Here is an 18988-nt window from a genome sequence, read left to right on the forward strand (position 1 = left end):
AATTGGGTTTCAGCTTTGACAGGTGTCTTTTTAGCTCAGCACTGACATCTTTTCTTAGGCAGCAACTTCCTGTAGGATCTATTTGAGAAATTTCTGAAAGCATAAATTATGCTGGCATGCACAAATAAGCATAGCAAAAATGTTAATTACTGCCACTTTTCAGTTGCTGAGTCTACCCTTAATGGGTTGAGCAAGTTTTGTCTGCTCTGCTTTTTTATTTTTTTTTTCCTCCAGATAAATTATCAAATGACTTTAACATTTGGTCGTGGTGCATAGAGAATAATGAGAGCTTGTTTTTCATGTTGTTGCACTTCATGCAGATTGTTTTTCTGAATCAAATCTAACAAAAATACAAGAGCATCTATAGATTGGAAATATCTTCTGCCATGTCCTTTTGCCAAGAGCATTATTCTTGTCATTTCACAAAGGATATAACATGAACACGGAAGCGTCAGCATAAGTTGCATGGACATTTGTGCACTCGGCAGAGGGCCGGCAAGCTGCCACACACTGTGGTCCGTAGGCGACGATGACGTTTGGCTTTGCAGGCTCAGGTTTTACGTCACTGCAGAATTCGACGCAGTCAGCAGCTCTGCCTCATGCTAGGGCGTGGGGTAAGGAAACTCATGCTGTCTCTGCCCACATCATCTCTGTGTATGTTGACAGTAACCAGGAAAAAGAATATATATAATTATACATGATGATTTAGACTTTAAAATCCTGAGGATGCTATGACACAGCTGACAATTCCTGTCTGAGGTAGGATCAAAAACGTGACTTTAAAGTTAATTTCTGCTTCTGGCCTGGGAGGCTCAGGATGCAGCTTCATCCCCTTTGTTGTGACGGTGATGGGCATAGCTCCAACGATGCAGAAGTGCTTTGAAATCGGGTGGCAACTCAGGCCCCAAGGTTCACATTATCTGTATGTCCACAAGCCTTGCGCCCTGTTCCTTTACGTACTGGAACACTGCTTGTTTGCTGCATACCTCCTAGCTGCTGACCATCTCTCCAGGCAAAGCAAGCTGACCAAAATGCCATTATGGAGTGGGAGGCAGGAGTGGCAGTGCTGCTTCTTGCTTTAATGCCTTTTTTATTTTCTTTTTCTCCTCATAGATCAAACCTGTGTGTCAGACGGTGTGTTGCTGAAGCCATAACCATTGCTAACGCAGACTTAGAGGGGAGCAATGCCTGAGTGGAATCGCATTGAAAATTAGGTTTTAAAAAGGAGCCGTGTGTCTTTTAAGCGAGGGCTGCCACGCTACCGCTCAGCATAGAAGCCTTCCCGTCTGCAGGTAGCTTGAGCAGTGTATCACCCGCAGGACTTGGTGGGTGACAGCATTAGCAAGCAAAATGAAATCCAATGAATGTGTGTCTCCTTCTGGAGAAGTTCTGGAGTTGTAACAGGAGCGCAGAGCTGTTTATCCACAGCAGCCAAGGCGGGCCTCGATGGACTGCGAAAATATGCACCTGACCTTTGATGAGACTATCGCATCCTCCACAGAGAGCACTTCTGTGCCAACACCTGGGCGGCAGAGGAGCGAAGTAAATAACACAGAGGACAGGCTGCAGCCCACAGGCACGAGTGCCATGTGTTCGTGGAGCGCTCGGAGTCGGTCAGCCGCTGCCCGGTCAAACATCCAAGGGCAGGAGGAAGGCAAGAGCTGCACCATTTGGCCTTACAACCCCTTACCCCGTGGGCCAGGGACATGCTCTTTCTGGATCATAACCAAGTTTAAGGGGATTAAAACCAATCATGGCAGGGAAAATCCCAGAAATAAAGTGTGCACCGACAGCAAATTTTTGGCTCCTTTGTGCCGTTGTAGATGAGATCTCAGTGGTGCAAGCACAGGGTTTGGTTGTGTCCCCTTGCTGGTAGTGAGAACCCAGCTATAATGACCGAGGGAACAAACCTGCTTTCTGACTTCTGTTTTTCTGCTGTCTTTGCATCTCGCTGGGATTTCCCATTATCACTGAGGCTAGAAACAGATATATAGGCTGTGAATACAATTAATTTCCATTTTGCACCTTGCTACGATCTCAAAGCAAGTCATCCTGGCTCTGTGGTTTCTTGATGTTCGTGAAAGCAAGAAAAAAATTGAGCTCGGAGGAAAATATCCAGGCGGTTTTCTCCCAGAAATCCATGCTGAGGTTTCACTGTGAGCATCCTAGGAGGGAAGAAGGTTTAACACCTTGCCTTTATCCAGACCACTAACCTGCTGTGGGTTTACTATGTTTTGGGATTACGCCAGTGGACCGTGCAGACAAGTTTTGGTGTATCCTTTCATTTTTATTGTTTTGATCCCTTAGCAAAGGTACACAATGCCCGTGTAAACACTTTACGTTTACTACTGTGATGGGGGAGGGAAGTACCATGTTCTAAAGCTTATAGCCTACTAGCCTTATTAAGCTGCAAGGCTCGATAGGCTTATCAGCAAGGTTTGTGATGTGTTGGCTATGTTCGTCATGGGGAAACCAAATGAGAGCAGCAGCGAGGTGCAATACCCTGTTCCTTTAACAATGCAAGCAGGAGGGAAGAAGTGGTGGTTGGCTTTGCAGGGAAGTGGAAGCTATTGCTGCTAATTTATTCTCATAAAATGCAAATTTTATGGATGCTGGGAATTTTTATTATGGTTCTTAATGATTCATATGACCTATGATACCTGCCACTGAACCTTACCTGGGAGCAAAGCTTCAGACTGGGTGCTCTGCAGACAGAGTAGAAGACAGAAATGTCAATTGCCACTTGTTCTGTTAAACCTGATTCATCCAAACCTGAAGTGGGAATATCTTGAATGTATCTAAATCTCCATATACACTTTACGCATGCAAATCACAGTTGTGGTGTGTTAAATTGCATCCTGAATAGCTAGAAAAAATAAACTCAAAGAAGTGAGAGGCAAATGTGAGAGCTTGAATCTTCACTCCGTTCAGGTAATACCACGTCTGTTTGTCTCAGAGGTGGGCAAAGCCCTTGAGCCCCGTTCTGGGTTGGTGATATCTCAGTAACTCATACTCACCTAACTGCCATCTGCGTCTGCCCCGTGTGAAAGCCGTTTGCGGTGGCCCAGCTGGCTAAAGCCTCTAGAAAGGTGGAATCTGCTCGTGGATTTTGTGGGGGAAAAACCCAAACATTACTTGGCTGTCTCCTCTTAGAGTCAGGTCCTAAGGACCGCAGTCTGTCATAGGTGGCTTTTAGAATTGGAAACAGAAACCAGACTGAAGAATTTTGCTGAGAAAGAACTTACCATGAGCATTTATAATACGAGCATGAATGAAATACATGCCAAACCTCAGGTTAACCTTTCTTTCCTTCCTAGCGTGCAGACCAGACACAATTGGTTTTGCAAAGTGCTTGGGAGATTTGTTGCCCATATGAGTCTCTTTCCTTCTCCCACCTGCTGCGTGAAACATCCTTAATGGGGGCATTTGATCACCTTTTTGCCCTTCCTTAGAAAGTCACATAAGAGCTGTGTTCCCCATGTTGTTCGAACTCCCTGTAACCTGCTGCTTTGCTCCAGGCTCCACAAAGCTTCATCCTGCCTGGGTTTGCTCCTTGGGGATTTCCATTGTCCTCGCTTGGGTTGTCCTTTCACCACCTGCTCGTGATGAAGATGCCTCTCTGGGCACCTCTCGTGCAAAACCTGTGAGCGAAAAGTGTGGCCAAATCCACCCTTTTAGAGGGATGTGATAAAGGTAAGCATAGGAGGTACGGACCGGGCACAATGGGAGGTCACCAGGGACTCAAACAACTCATAATTTAAAAAACCTGAGTACTCACTAATGCACCAAATTACCCGAGTCTAAGGCTCCAACACTGAACCTAGAAATCCTGAACTGGAATCACAAGCGTAGTCTTGTCCCTCTCTTCCACAAATAATATTGTGTGAAGGTTAGTTTTGTATTAAAATGGAGTTAAACTAAATGTGGATACAGTGAAAGCTGATGCTAAACGATGCTCCAGCAGAATCCAAACCGAAGTGCTTTTCATTGCAGCAGAAACGGGCTAATCCGCTTATCGGCTGGAGTTGGAGGTCCTGTACGAGTCGGAACGGGATGTTCAATTCCAAACGAAAGGATTTTCTCTCTGAATAAGAGGACACATTCTGAATATGCAAATAGTCAAATGTTCTCTTGACAGCTTTTATAAATGGATTGCTTACTGCAGTGTTTAAATGAGGCTAATTTCATCTTATGTTTCCATAGTCCTGTTGGTCCTGAAGAATCCTGAAGTACTTTACCAGCGACTACAAACATGTACTTTCTAAAAGTCATTTAAGAGCCATTGGATTATATCGACCACTAACATGATCAACACCACCGTATACAGTGATGATAAAAAAATATTCCACCACAATCTGAAATGAAATTACGATTTTTTTCTATAAAAAGCATTAAAGGCTCTTACGTGCCACTGTATTTCTTCCAGCCTTACCTGAAGGCCTTACTGGTTTCTACCTCCTGGAATTAAATGCATCTACATCAGAAGCCTGAGCATTCCGGTTAAAGTTGCCATAATTTATAACAGTTCAGGTCTCCGCAAAGACTCACTCAGATTCCCTTTTGGAGCCCTTATATGTTGAGTTTTTCAGAGTCAACACCGAAGGCATTGCAGTGTTTGAGGCTGCTGAATCACTGGCGAGAATGTCTAACATTGTGACTGTCAAAAAAAGATCCCTAACGTTTTCATCCTAAGGAAAAAAATTGAATTTAATGTTTTTCAGCATTACCTTGCCTGCACAGTCTAACATTGACATCTTTGTGGGACCCTTACTGCTTTTACAGTACTTTGTATAAATAAACCACAGATTCCCCTAAAATGTTGCATAATTAAATGTGTTGCAGTAACAAATGATGCTCTTAGACATTAAACATTTGCTATATTGATGGAGATTAATGGAATTTATTAATCCTACAAAAGATTTGATTGAGTAAACTTAATGTCTGCATGCAAGAGAAGAAATTAATGTCCAAAGAACTTAAGTTCTAGGAAAAACACTTAAAAATGGGGCGCGTTAAAAAGTAAACATTTTTAAAAAAAGGGGGGGGGGAGAAAAAGAAAAAGCTCTATGTAGTTGCATATTGTTCTATGTATTGTGGCAGCTCTGAGTTTGAGGAACTTTCTATTTAAAGTGCACTGTTACTGTTTTTCCTTTGCAGCCAGGCTTTACAAGGTCTTAGAAGTGGTAAAAAATTCTTGAAATGTATTTCTGAAGTCTTTAGACCTCTGCCCATACTCGCTATAATGATACAGACTTAATGGTAAACACACCTGAGAGACATTTGAACAGACCACTTTGAATGAAATCAGTTGGTAGTTTCATAATGGCAGCTGAGTGTGCGTTCTTGCCATTTTCCCATTTAACAAGAAGAAAAGGCCAAACAAGTACCAATTAGTCATAATAAAATCAGCTTTGGTGACATTTTCACTCCTGAACTCTGGTATAAAATGGTCATCTAAGAAAGAACTGAAAGGATATGTGAGGAATTTGGTAGTATAACTGCATGTACACACATACACACTCCTGAGTAAGAAATGATCAGGTAAAAACCCTGCCGATTACTTTGTATGTGGAGAAAATACACTGTTTGTCTGTTTATGTGTATGCATGTATTTTGGCTTGATTTTGTTTTCCATTTTAACTGATCTCAGTTTTTCTTTGAAGTCTATGCAGGTTAAACTTTGTTTTCATTCTTTGGATCTCAATGATACTCTTGTGCTCGAGTTACCCAGTTGTCCCTTCCACGGTAAGTCATGCTCCCCACTTACCAGAAGATTAGATGCTTCATTTAATTTAAATAATGAATTCTTTTTCTGTTTGCTTGTTTCTTTCTGTTTTTTTTTATAAAATGGAAGAAGCTTCTTGTTTTAAAGCTATTGGTTAAATATTATTACCTAATTTTCCTGGTGTATAGCTCAGTTTCTGCCTTAGTTACTAATAAAATATGCAAGCCTCTAAAATAATCATGTGAGAAACCTATCACATATTTAATGTAGAGTGTGGGGAGCTGAAATATTGTATGGAAAGACAAAAACATCAGTCTCCCCTCCCTTTCATCTAAATTCCTTGTCTAAATCAAATAGGTACAATAAAATATATGTATTAATTTCACTTATTGCTAGCTAGTTTATAAACCAATAAATTTATTTGTCACTGTTAGTGTGTAGGTAAAGGAGAAATTCTTGTATAAGGGAATTATGTATGTATTAAGGAAAATCATTGCATAGGATCAGTAATACAAATCTGATTGAACTGTGAAAGCAAGCAGAACAGCCTATAAAACTGAAGTAGACGGGTTACTTGAATAACGCTAATATCTTTTCAGTTGCTGGTCTCGACCAGGTTACCATGATGGATTGGTGGTCAAAGTATGCGTACAACATTTAAGACTTTGCCATTGTGGAGTGAGATATTTTATTTCTAATGACGTCCAATTTCCCTGCTTCGGACAAAGTCTTCTTTAGACTCCCTGTTTCTTTATTGCTGTAAAATCAGCTCTAGGAGCCACAGTTCAGATTTCTTTTTCTCCTGTGATGTGTTTGCATCATTATCTTTTCATTAAGGTGATCTGTTGCTAGCAGAAATGGTGGCTACTTGTGCAGCTGTTTATTTTATTGATGTGAAGTTCCTGTTAGCCTTAATCTATCCATCGCACGGTTCCTCTGTATGTTTTACTTCTGTAACTGCTGAATCATCTTCCATTGCTGTTCACGGATAGTTTAGACACAGCTTGATCTAAGCAGCCACGTTTCTTAATGGATCTCTTTATGACAATGATATAATCGGTAAAATGAGTTTCTTTCAGTGAGTATCTGGCACGTTAAAATAACAGTCATTTACTCAGTCGTGTAAGTCCCTGTGTAGGGTGTGAGCTAGCAGCTAAAAATTCAAGGGGCATTTCTCTGTGTCTGTGTTTCTTGCAGAAAGTATTTCTTCTTGTTAGGGAGAAACTTCAGGCTGGGGAAGAAGTCCCCAGTCAGTGGGAAAAGGTGGCTGCATGGGTGGTCAGCGAGCCACGCCTGCCCAGCTGCCCCAACTGGGCGCACGCTCTTGGTTGCAGAAAGCATCATTAATCTACCTTTTATACCCACAGAACAGGGAAAGTGTTAGGTCCTAAACAGCATTAATAACAGTAACAGCATATTGAATTAAAACTAATCTTAGTGAAGCTAATTGCAGTTTTACCATCAGTGCCAGTGAAGGCAGGTGGTGACCCCAAGGTTTTGCAGGCATCCATTCCCTAAGCAAGAATGCAATACAGGCAGCTTTAGAAATGATGGCAGAGTATTTATTTTCGATAGATAATCCACAAGCTGGTAAATCAAATCATGAAAGATGCACATAGTAACTGTAGACATGCCAGGAAATGTTCTGTTTTAAATTCAATGCTTATTTAAATGCAATTTAAATTTGTAAAAGTTTTGATGTAGTTTACATTTTTATACTGTAAGGTGCAAGTAAAAGGAAAGCATACATAAGCCTACATGGATTTTAATCAAGACTTTTTAAAATTCCCGTTACTATTTTGTCATTATTAAACTTAGTCATAACTATTACCATAACTAGCCATAACTACTAGAAAGCTTCTCCCAAATTTCTGTTTTACAGGTATTTTCATTTTCTTTTATCTATCATTTAAACTACATGACTTGACACAAGTGATAACATGATACTGTTTTATTGTTAACTGGAAAAAACCCTCATTTTACAGCAATAAACATGCATGCTACTCTAGGGAAACTGTGTTACATGTCACAACTGGTCAGCATCACGGAAAACAATTCATTTCATACCATACACATTATTGTAACAGTATCAGTATTTTATCCTGGAAATACCACAGTTAAGCTTTCTAGATAACTACGAAAAAAATCTGATTTTGAATATGACGAGTCCTTAGAAAATAACAATTCATCCTTGTCATTCTCAGCCTAGATTGGTTTTGTGTTTCTAGTTTGCTTTTTATACTGAACAAGTCCTGGCAAATACAGGAATCCATAATTTTACCTTTTCTTATCTCTCTCTTTTTTCTTTTTTCTTTTTTCTTTTTTCTTTTTTTTTTTTTTTTTATCTTCAGAGCAGCAATCCTTTTTATTTGAATTGCCAGCTGTATGGAAAATCTGATTACTGCCTCGTCCTGCTGAATAACTGCTTAGCCAAGGTGGGCAGGAATGAAGAACTGGCTTTTTTAAAGCCTTACCTGGAGATGCCTTTCAATAAACGGTCCTTTCGCAATGGTGTTGGATCAGGAATTAAAAAAACTTCCTTTCGAAGAGCAAAGTCATAAACAAATGTCCAAAACCACAGTCCCGATTTTAGCATCTGATGTTTAACTTTGTGCTTAAAATCATTTTAATGCATTTCTATGGTAGAACCAACAGAGACAAATGTACCCATGTCTTCAGCATGTAAACAGATGTTTATTTCAAAGAGCACAAGCCAAGTGGAGCAGATGGGATTTCTCAGAAAGGGCTTTGTTTCCAAAGTTACAGTATCATAAAGTTTTGTATTGAAATGAATGTTTTCATTTGGTTAATTCCCCTTCTTTGTCAAGCTACAGATTTAATCAGCTTGCTTTTGATTAATACCAAAATAATCCTGTGCTTTGACTAGATGTGTGCATGCAGGCTGTCAGTGTTATTCCTGGCATCCCTCCTCTCTGCCGTACAGGCAGACCCAGCAGCGAGGCGAGGCATGCCTGCGCTGCCCTGGCCCAAACCACCTTTACTTGAAGACAACTGCTCTGGCAATCTTCATACAGATTTAAAAGCACATTTCCTTTCAGATTTGCAAAGATACGAAGGGCCACTGCTGAAAGACAGAATCGGGCCCTGCTTGTAACTTCTAGTTTCTTTTTGATACAGTTATTTAAGATGACTTTAGCAAGACGTAATCTCTGGAGATGTGTCATCTCATTTCCAGAAGAGTCCTGGGAAATCACTCTAAGGCAGGGTATCAGTGCAGCTCCCTCTGCCTCAATTAATTGACTCACATAGGCAACACACATCTAATGAAATGTACCAAATGTGGTTTCTGCTCATCTGCTACAGTTGTGGTGCAGTAATTAACAACAGGGTGTTTCTTTTTTTAATTTATTGAAAAAAAACAAAACCAAAAACAAACAAACAAAAAAACCCTCATTTGGTCTGAAAATATGTAAATGGGGTGTGTAGGAAAGGTCGTCTGCTGAGTTACACGTGTGAATTTTACCTTGTGGCTGTTTTCTCCAAGCGCAGTGTAACAAGCTGTGACATTAGCTTGAAAATGTTGCGAAGTGTTCATGCAATGCATCTTGAATTCAAAGCCGAGATAATAATAAACCAATATATGGATGCTTTCTAATATTTTCCTGATAAATATCATAACCCAGGAGATCATTACTAAACCTAGAATAAGGTTGACTGGCATCATCACCCCCGTGATGTCCACTTCTATCTGCCTTTGTCCACACTGATATGTTTACAGAATCATGTTTTTAAAGCTGCTTAAACACTTAAGACTCCTTTTGGGTGTTAGAGGAATGAAGCTGGGCTAATTAGCATTGACAATATACAGCTGTGGGGTGGCTTCAGGGGCGGTGGGTTGGCTGGTGTAGATGAGGTGCCGGTGTGGCTGGTTAAGTTAAGTGGTTGGGAGCCAGTGAAGGGGGAGCAGCCGAGGAAGAAGCAAGAGAAGGGAGAACACACGGCCTGGGTGAGGTGAGACAAGGAGAAGGCAGCAGAGGGACTGTATGAAGAGTGTGGTGGTATGAGATGGTAAAAGGCCTTGTTGCAGCTTGATAGTTTATGCTGTGACATTTGGGTACTGTTGGTGTCTAGGTTGCTTAGCTCTTGCAGCTCATAGTCAGCTGGCACCCTGAGACCTTTAAAAATGTATAAGGAAAATGTAAGATAATTATTATTCCCCTGCATGCTGTCTTGTGTGAAGGCTGGGTGGGAGGAAGCCCTGGCAGCAGTGTGGTGGCATGCGTGGTCTCGCCACAGCACAGCCTTCGCCCTGTTTCCTTCTGGGCTGCTGTGATTTCAGCCATGGCAGATGTCCTGCAAATGCAAATTTCCAACTCGAACACTCTCCAGCTCTGTCCGGAGCTGCCCCAAAAGTGGTGGTTTAGTGCCTTTGGCCACGCAAAGCTGAAGGGCTAGGATTGGCTCCTGGCCTGGGCCTGCTGAGCTGGCGGGTGAGTGTGCCCAGGAGGCGCCAAGCCCTGACGCAGCTCCCGAGTGCAGTGTCCCAACAGCAGTGGGCTTTCCTTTGTAGTATGTAAGGGGAGAAAAGCTCCATGGATTTAATCATGCCCTTGTGCAGGCAGAATGTGTGTATTCTGCATCTGTGCATGTCCGTACTCTGTGAGGTGGAGGTGTTTGTCGCAGTGCAGCTATCTGGAGTGGCACTGTCCCACTCCTTGCAGCTCATCTCACCACCCAACTTATTTTTCAGGAAAGGAAAAAACCAGAACAGGTCCAGATTTATCTTTGTCTGGGGTTTTCACATCCATTTCAGTTTACTTTTTTTCTACGTAATCAAAAACTTTTCTGCCTTGGTAACCTATGATAAACAAGGTTGTCTGTAAGCCAACAGAGCTGTGAGTGTAGCTTTGACAATTAGCCTCTTTCTTTTCATTTATTGTGCAGGTGTATGACTAACTTTTTTAGTCTTTTGGAGCAGGGTATGTCCAGGAGGAATTGAGAGCCCATACCCTGCTCATGCAGACCTTCATCCGTTTTTTTGTTGTTGGTTTTTTTAGTATGGCCTGCAAGAAAAATACCTTCTTGGCTACAGTAAAAAAAACACTTTATTTATGATCCAGTCATTCTCTAACAAGCCACTTCACCTTGAGGGATCTGCATATACAAAAAAGATGGTACGAGGAGGCCACCAAGAGCTGTAAGTCTCGCACTCACCTAAATCACAGCAAGCCAGCCTGGAAAATGTAGATTACCCAGCTGACTTACAGAAGTGGTCCTACCACTGGCAGCTTCATCTCACCATCACCACCCACCGAAAACTCACAGCACTTATGCTGCCTTTGACATGAAATGCTAAACTCTTTTCTGAACTTTAAAGGTAGATTTATTTTGGAAAGAACAGAGAGTAACCTTAGTGATCTCTGTCAGAAAATAAGGATCTAAGGGTGCCATGGCTGAGCACGTTAATGTTTATGCTGAAAGAAACTGCCAACATGACATAAGATGTCTTTTTTCAGTGCAAAGAGGACAATAGGAATGACTGCTAGCCTAGAGTATAATTAATGCGCTGCAATGAATTATATTCCTTTCTGGAGACCAGGGATTCATTAGTCTGTGAAAAGATGTTTTGTTGACTTTACTATTTTTCTTGGTTAAGCTCAGAGAAAGAGAAAGCATAAACAAGTTTAGACAGTGGGAAGAGTGATGCTTTGTCTAGAGATTGAGGAGTGAGTTTGGAAGCTGGGAATGCCTTGACCAGTCTTGGCCTTTGATAGTAATTCAGTCTGTGACCTTAGATATACCCAGTTCTCCATCTGAAAAATAAGAAGCTATCTTCATCAAGCTGTCTCGCATAAGCAGTGTCATGACTGATGGATATGGGAAGTGTTTTGGAGGTGCTGGGGCACAGAAGGGAGGTCTCTGTGGCCAATGCAGCATCCCAGGGCTGGGAGAAAGGCGTGAGCTCTGCTGCCTGGTTAGTGTGACCTCCCGTGTCACCTTCAGCATGGGACCAAGCATCCTAAGGCCCGTGCTTGTTTTCTACCCTGCAGGGAGCCCTGTGGATTGCATAGCCAAGCCAATTCCCAGGTCTACAAGCTTCTTTCAGCTGCATTGTCCATCACTCCAGCCAAACACATGGGTGAGACGCTCAGTCCCCAGCAAGGCTGACTGAGAGGCATCCTCTATAACCAGCACTTTCAAAGTGCAACTGCTCTTGTTCATTCTGTCTTGAGCTAGTAATACTATGTATTTTCTTCTTTTTTGATCATACATCCTTTGGTAAAGCACATTAAAATGCATTTAAAGGACATGCAGAGTCTCTGAATCTATAGCAATATTTTTTTTCACCCTACTTTGCTCTAACTTGTATCTACCTTTGAAGGCTCTGGGCATGTTTCCATTAATAAGCCCCCGTCTTTGGGGTGTGAGAGCCTTCTCCAAGCATAGCAGTCACTATTTTTAGCAACCAGCCTGTCCTGAGCCCCGGGGTTGGGCTGCCTTGCAGCTACAGAAGCTGGTGTTGCATCCCCATCCCCACCCCTGGAAGGGCCCTTGGCAAAGGGCTGCGCCCGTTATCACTCCTTCTGCTCCTTAAAAATGATCTGTGCCTTTGAAGAAGGCAGCTAAGGTTACCACTAGGTGAAAATGAAAAGAACAAATCCAATAAAATACGAACGAGTAAAATCTGCCTGAAGGAGGAAATAACATTTTTTTTCTTCTTCACAGATTATTGGCAAGAAAGGCAATTAAATAGCCTGATGTAATAGCATCTAATTTGCTTGCAAGACTGAAAATTAGTTGTTGTAATGAAACACCAATACTTGGTTTTCTGATTACCAAGCGTATATTAAAGTATATATACATCATGTTTAGATTTCCTAATTTGCCATTATTTGCCTGTAAATGGTAATTTATTACCTTAAAATACTGAGAGGAAGAAAGGAAGAAGTCTCTTGCTGGTTTTAGCTCTGGATAGAATTTTGACCTTAAGAAAGAACGAGACAGATATGAGAGAGTATATTAGATGTTATTATTACCGTAATAAAATACAGATAAAAATCATAGTGCAGAAAGACTCTAAGACAACCATTAAGCATTTGTCATATAAAGAAAATCAAAATTTAACTTATCAGATATTCTGGCACTTTAAAGATTCATCATGAAAAATTACTTCTAACGGTGAAGCATTTATGCAATATGTCATTGATGAGCTGTCTGCTTAAACGGTTCAAGAGTTTGGAAAAAGATAAAAAAATGTCAAAGATATGCTTTTTATTAGTCTGAAAGAATGTTTCATTATATTTAAATTTATTTTTAGTAGTGAAACAGTTTGGCATTCCATTTTTTTAAGGAAACAAGCTGAGCTCATTGTCCTACTCTAACATGCGATGGTTAGTGAGCATAACCAAAGCGAGAATGTAGCTTGTTGACTGAAAAAATGATACAGCTGCACATCAGGCCTCACTTCGCTATTTGGTTTTACAGCCAGGGGGAATTTTTCTGCCTTTGCAGTGATAGAAAGATTTTTTCTTCTAATACCCTACTGGATTTGAAGTCATTGGGTTGATTATGCTTAAAATTAAGCATATCTTAAAAGCTTGATCAACTGAGACCTATCTTCTCAAAGTCTTCGGTATGAACCTTTCAGAGGACATAAAAGGGCTCAATGCGATAAGAAATGACTATCAAGTGCTGCTCCTGAAACATCATCCACAACTCATTGAAGTCAACAGAAAGCTACTGAGCGTCTTCAATGGGCTTTGGATCAGACGTTCAGCGTATTAACGGTAAGAGTATTTTGTGTTCGCTTCTTACCGTCGGTCGAATGAATCCAGGGAATCTCTATGGCAACCCTTGAGCACCTCACAGCAGCTATGTGCACTAATAGATTTTTCTTCCCAGAAAGCATCCCCATTGTTTTTTGTGGTTTGTGCCTACTGCCTCTTTAGCCCACTGTATCTTAATCTGGGGATCAGGGCATCGTTGGCATTTCAAAACCACAGCCAAATGCTGGAGCTGGGAGCTCCACGAGGTGCCCAGCCCCTGCAGTTGGCGCTGTGTCTTCATTAGCAGCCACTGCGTTCTAATTAGTAGCATGACACTTGGGTGAACAAAAGGTCTACAAGGATGTGTGTGTAAACTGATTGTTAAACACAGACGTAAATGCAGGAGTAAGCATTAATCTAGAGTATTTTCAGTCCCCCCCACACTTTTATTTTTAATTTTTTTCTAATGAAAATTACACTAGCAAGTAGATGATGTCTATAGATGTTGCCGATTTTTACTTTGTTTTTAAGTAAAAATCATAATGTAAATGAAAAGAACAAATGGATCTCAACTTGATTCAAAACCCAGGGGGAAAGGGAGAATATTTACAAGTAAAAATGGCCATTGGGGAGTGGAGGGGGGATCCTTGCCATTTAGTGGTATTTGCTCTTCTTCACTATTTCATTGATAATCCTCTACAATGCTGTTTTAGAATATTTTTACAGTAAACAAAGGCCTGGAGTCATGATATATTTTGGTAGGAGCCTGCTTGACAGAGCTCCTTTTCCAAGCCGGGGTCTACATGCTCTCGCACGCCTGTGCTGTTCCATGGGTGTTTCTCAGCAGGGTCTGCCATGGAGAGCCACAGGGTCACCCCGTGCGGTGCATCTCTGCCCGGGTTTGGCAAACCTGCTGATACATCAGGCATACCAGAGGGGGCTCAGGTGACTGCCGGGGGAGGTTAGACATACAATTTGCATACAGACATCTCCTTTCAGGCCATAAATTTAGCTGTCTTAGTTTGGAAGCGGGTCCCACTCTTTCTGTAAGTATTTTCTTGAAGCCACTAAATGGCAGTTATAGTAAACTTCCCCACTATCTGGAAATGTATCAGGGAGATCATAGCATCACAGAATGGTTTGGGTTAGAAGGGACCTTAAAGCCCACCCAGTCCCACCCTGTGCCCCGGGCAGGGCCCCCTCCCCCCAGCCCAGGCTGCTCCCAGCCCCATCCAGCCTGGCCTTGAGCACTGCCAGGGATGGGGCACCCACAGCTGCTCTGGGCAGCCTGGGCCAGCGCCTCGCCGCCCTCACGGGGAACAATTTCTGCCTCACAGCTCATCTACAACTCCCCTCTTTTACTTTAAAACCGTTCCCCCTTGTCCTATCATTACAGGCCTTACTAAAACATCTGCTCTCATGTTCTCAGTTTGAAGTTGTAAGGGCTTTTGCTATGCTGCTAACTATTTCGAATAAAAGACCATGGCTTCTTGGACAGACATGCCTTTTGGTTTCCCCATGTTGTGATAAGGGATGTGTTTGACTCTGCTGGTCTTTTTGCTTTTTAGTTTTAGCCAGGTTTGCAAATTATTCCTTCCTGCTGGCAATGTGTATCTTGTTAGCTTCCTGGATGACGGGAGCATCACAGTCACGAGCATATTTTCTGCTGCTCAGCGATGCCTGGCAAAGCGCATCCTGTGAAATGCCACATCATTTCGTGTTTCTCAGTTTTAAAGTCATTTTCCACATTCAAAATATGCCAAAATCATTGTTGCGCAAGACACCGTGGCACGTCAGGAAGGATGCTAAGTTCATTCACTTAATTGGACAGCAATTGGTGCTGGCTGGAGTGCACCATAATGTGAAGGAGCAATGTGTAAGTCAGAGGGACAAAGTATTCAGCTGCTCATTATTGACTCAGGTTCACAGTTTAGCTCCAGAAGTTGCGCCCAGTGTGGGCGAGCCCGGAGGGCTGGACTCTGGCTGCTGTCCTGTTGTCTGCCTCCTAGATGTGCAGGAGAATTGCAAGTGCTGTGTTTCTACATCTTTTAATAAAATAGCACAATTGGAAGAAAGCAAACTTTGCTTAATACACTATTTATATTCTCTCTTATCTTTGGTAACTTTTGGTTATGTGATCTAATAATGTCTGTTTGTTAATGAGGTTCCTTACGGTCACTTGAGGCAACGTAGGAAAATTGACTGGAGGAGCTTACAGAGCGATTTAAGGCCAAATCCTGACTGCTGAAAATAATGAAGTATGCTAACTGATGCATGGACATCCTGTTGATAACTTTAAACACGCTTAAATGAAAGAAGACAAACGACCCATGTGGGTGGAACTGATGTAATTGGTCTATGAAAAGATACTTATAAACAACAACAACAAAAAACTAAAAAAAAAATATTGTTCAGTTGCTCTTTTCCCACTTGCAAACATGGCTTATTATTTAATATTTTCTTTGCCTATCTGCAAATATGTACAATAGTGTAACTGGTTTCCTCATGGATGCTTCTAACTGCCAGCAGCTGGGCAAGCCGCTGTGTCAGAGCACAATCTCCATTGCAAATTGATGCAACTCAAGCACCAGGCCACTAAAGCACTTCAGAAAGCCCAGCCAGTTTCTTCTCTCTTTGTATCAAGCTGGCTTTTTTTTTTTTTTAATTTCTGCAACTAAACTATAGGTTTTGATGCCCAAGTGCTTTGTGATGCACTGTTGTCTTTGCACAGTGCATTTTTCCAGTGTAGGAAAAGGGTGTACAGCAGGTGCAGGTCTGCTCTGTGGCAGTTAGTTCAGATAGTTTGCTCTTTTTGCATGTAAACCATCGTGTCAATTTGCATATTTGGGTACTTGAACTTTGCAAATTACTCCTTATGATCAACAAATAAGGTGTCATTTACGTGCTTGCGTTAAGAAAAGGAGTTGCATTTCTCTTCGCTACGTTCTGGGGATGAAGGCAGGTCCTTTGGCACAGTGTGAGCTCTGGCTGCCCGTGCTGCCTGCCTGTCACACCACTTGATTAACGATACCATGGACATCACAGCCTTACAATGAAAACCAGGTGTTCTGGTCACTGGCCTGATGTGGATCTTTTGCTAAGCCACATTCAACTATTTCACGTTTTACTTACGTAAAACACCTTGTAGTTTAGATGGCTGCAGTCATACCGCACTGAACCCCAGTGTTTTTTAGGGTCTCATGGCTGAGGATAGTTTGACCCATCGATTGCCAAGGGTTTGTTTCAGTGCTTGCAGAGTTAGTGGGGGAATACGACACAGTCATTCATCACCATCCTCCCGCCGCCCCCCCTTGCATGAGTTCAGGACAGCTTCCCCCCCTGCGGTGTAGAAAATAGGGCAGGGATGGTCCTGGCTCCTCCGCTGCTGCGGGCGCAACTGCGCTCTCAGTTTGACTTCACAGCCGCGTGTCCTTTCCCATCCGACCCAGCTTGATGCTGATATGTCTGTGACAGTATCAGCAGCTGCCTTTTCAGCTGATGCCAGTAGCTTTCTACTTGATGGCAGTATTATTATTTTTTTTAATGCATTTCCAACAAATGCAGCAATTTTACTTTGAGCAAATCATGGAAAAAAATTAGTCTTCCTCGTTAGATCTCCATAAGACAATGGTTACCATTAAAATGGTAACCGATGGTCATAACAAATGAGGTTTCAGTAGATATCTATATTTTTTTAGTGACCCCTAATACAGTGGTGTGTTTCTCTCAGTGCCTTGTTAAATACAGCAATGGTCAGTAACAGCAGCGAGGTAAGTACTTGTTCATGACTAACTGAACAAAACTGGGAAGTAAAAGCAAATGCAAACGCTCTCCTGGGGAATCCTGTCTTGGAATGTATGAAAACTCTTATTTCCGAGAGTTACTTTTAAAATTCTTGACCTTCAAGAAATGGTTCGATTTTACCATAACCAAACAATGGCTTTCACATGCCAGCGAGGGAGAGTGAAGAGAGTCTTCTGGTTCTGTCAATATTTTTATGCTGTGGAGTTACAGAGGCACAAACCCAGGATGGTCAAGTCCAGGTAGGGATGCAGTACGCCTGACTGGTACGGAGCCCTGCAAAAAATTAAAAAAACAAAAAATGTCCATTTCTCCTGTCCCTATAGGAAGCTTCCCTGCACTACTTATGTCACCATGGGCAGGTTAGTTACTATCTCTGCACTTGAGTCTTACATCCAACAAATACAAACTTGTCCTTTTTTTCCTTCCTCTGCTACATCGATGTGATTTTCTGCTGCTGAGTCTGGTACGCGCTCACTAGTTGGGATGGCGCGGTGTCTAGCTGGTGCAAATTAATGTGGCATGTCAGCACTGCTGTGGTGCAAACCATAACTGATTGTGGGAATGATGGATAACCAGCATGTGGTGGCATGAAGGAGAAGATTTGCAGAGGAGAAAGGGCAGGCTAAAGCTGGATCTCTGAGCAATTTCTGTATTTGGGTGGGTGGTTTGTTGTGTTTTGGTGTTTTGGTTTTTGTTTGGTTTTGGGGTTTTTTTTGTCATGTGTACTTGCACAAGAAAAAAGTTCCCAGAGAGATAAAAGCCTATGACATGTAAATATTTTGTTCTTTCTTCATTTTCATGATCACAAGCTTAGCTTTTCAAATTTGATGGGGCTGGAGATGGGAGACGTGGTACTTTTTTTCTCAACAAACCTGAAGTCTCTGCAGGTTAGCATTCCGTAATTATTTTTGTCATAAAGATGAATGCCATCCTAAAAAAGTTGGAAGCTAACAGCACTTCAGCTTTGATATATGAATATTACCACTTTGAATGCTGGAATGGCATTATAGATGGTTTATGGTTTTATGACTATGAGACATTTCTTCAAGTCTGATTCAGAAATACATTTCCAACACATTTTAAAGCAACTTTTTGGTCTGATTTTTTTTTTTTTTGGGGGGGGGGGGGGGCTCATCTTTGATTTATAAATGCTTCTTGAAGTGAATTTAAGAGATCATAGGATTTTACCAATATTCATCACAAAACTCAGATGCAGAGTAGTCACCTTTAGCCACCTCTAGTTTAATACCCCGCAATGTCAAGGAACGGCTGCATCGCATTAATTCACTCCAATCCCTGCTGGGAAATCACCGAGCCTTCATAGATAGCTGTTGCAATGTGAAACAGTTAATGTCTGTTACATTTTCTAAATTGTACACCCTCCTAGCTATACAAAGATCATGCAAATGTGATATTTGAGAGAATATATTGGCAGAATTGTAGTAGTTTTTAAAATGAAAATAGCATCATTTTGTTTTGAACGTGTTTCTCCCCTCACCCCTAGCCTGCCAAAGCGCTGGCAGTTCTGCACATTGCAATAAGCGCTATTTAAAAAATGTTTGGGGAAAAAAAAAAGGCAGCAAAATGGAAGACTGCCCTCTAATGTCAACAAAGCCAACCAAAGGGGACTGAAAAGGCAGCGAAAGGCTGTGGGGGGCGAGTAAGGGTTGCCCATAACTTCTCTGGATGAACAGCATTTTGAGTAGAAAAGGAGACAGAGGAATATTTGAAA

General features: G+C 41.8%; 1 protein-coding gene across 1 annotated transcript; it reads left to right on the top strand.

The window, feature by feature from the left end:
* Positions 1-529: 529 nt before the first annotated feature.
* NPS (neuropeptide S) lies at positions 530-8535 on the top strand. Its single transcript, XM_055720676.1, has 3 exons — positions 530-614; positions 5660-5745; positions 8077-8535. Exons 1-3 carry the CDS (start codon positions 530-532, stop codon positions 8284-8286), a joined length of 381 nt encoding a protein of 126 aa, XP_055576651.1. The 3' UTR covers positions 8287-8535.
* Positions 8536-18988: the final 10453 nt, after the last annotated feature.

Source organism: Falco cherrug, chromosome 9 (assembly GCF_023634085.1).
Source record: "Falco cherrug isolate bFalChe1 chromosome 9, bFalChe1.pri, whole genome shotgun sequence".
NCBI lineage: Eukaryota > Metazoa > Chordata > Aves > Falconiformes > Falconidae > Falco > Falco cherrug.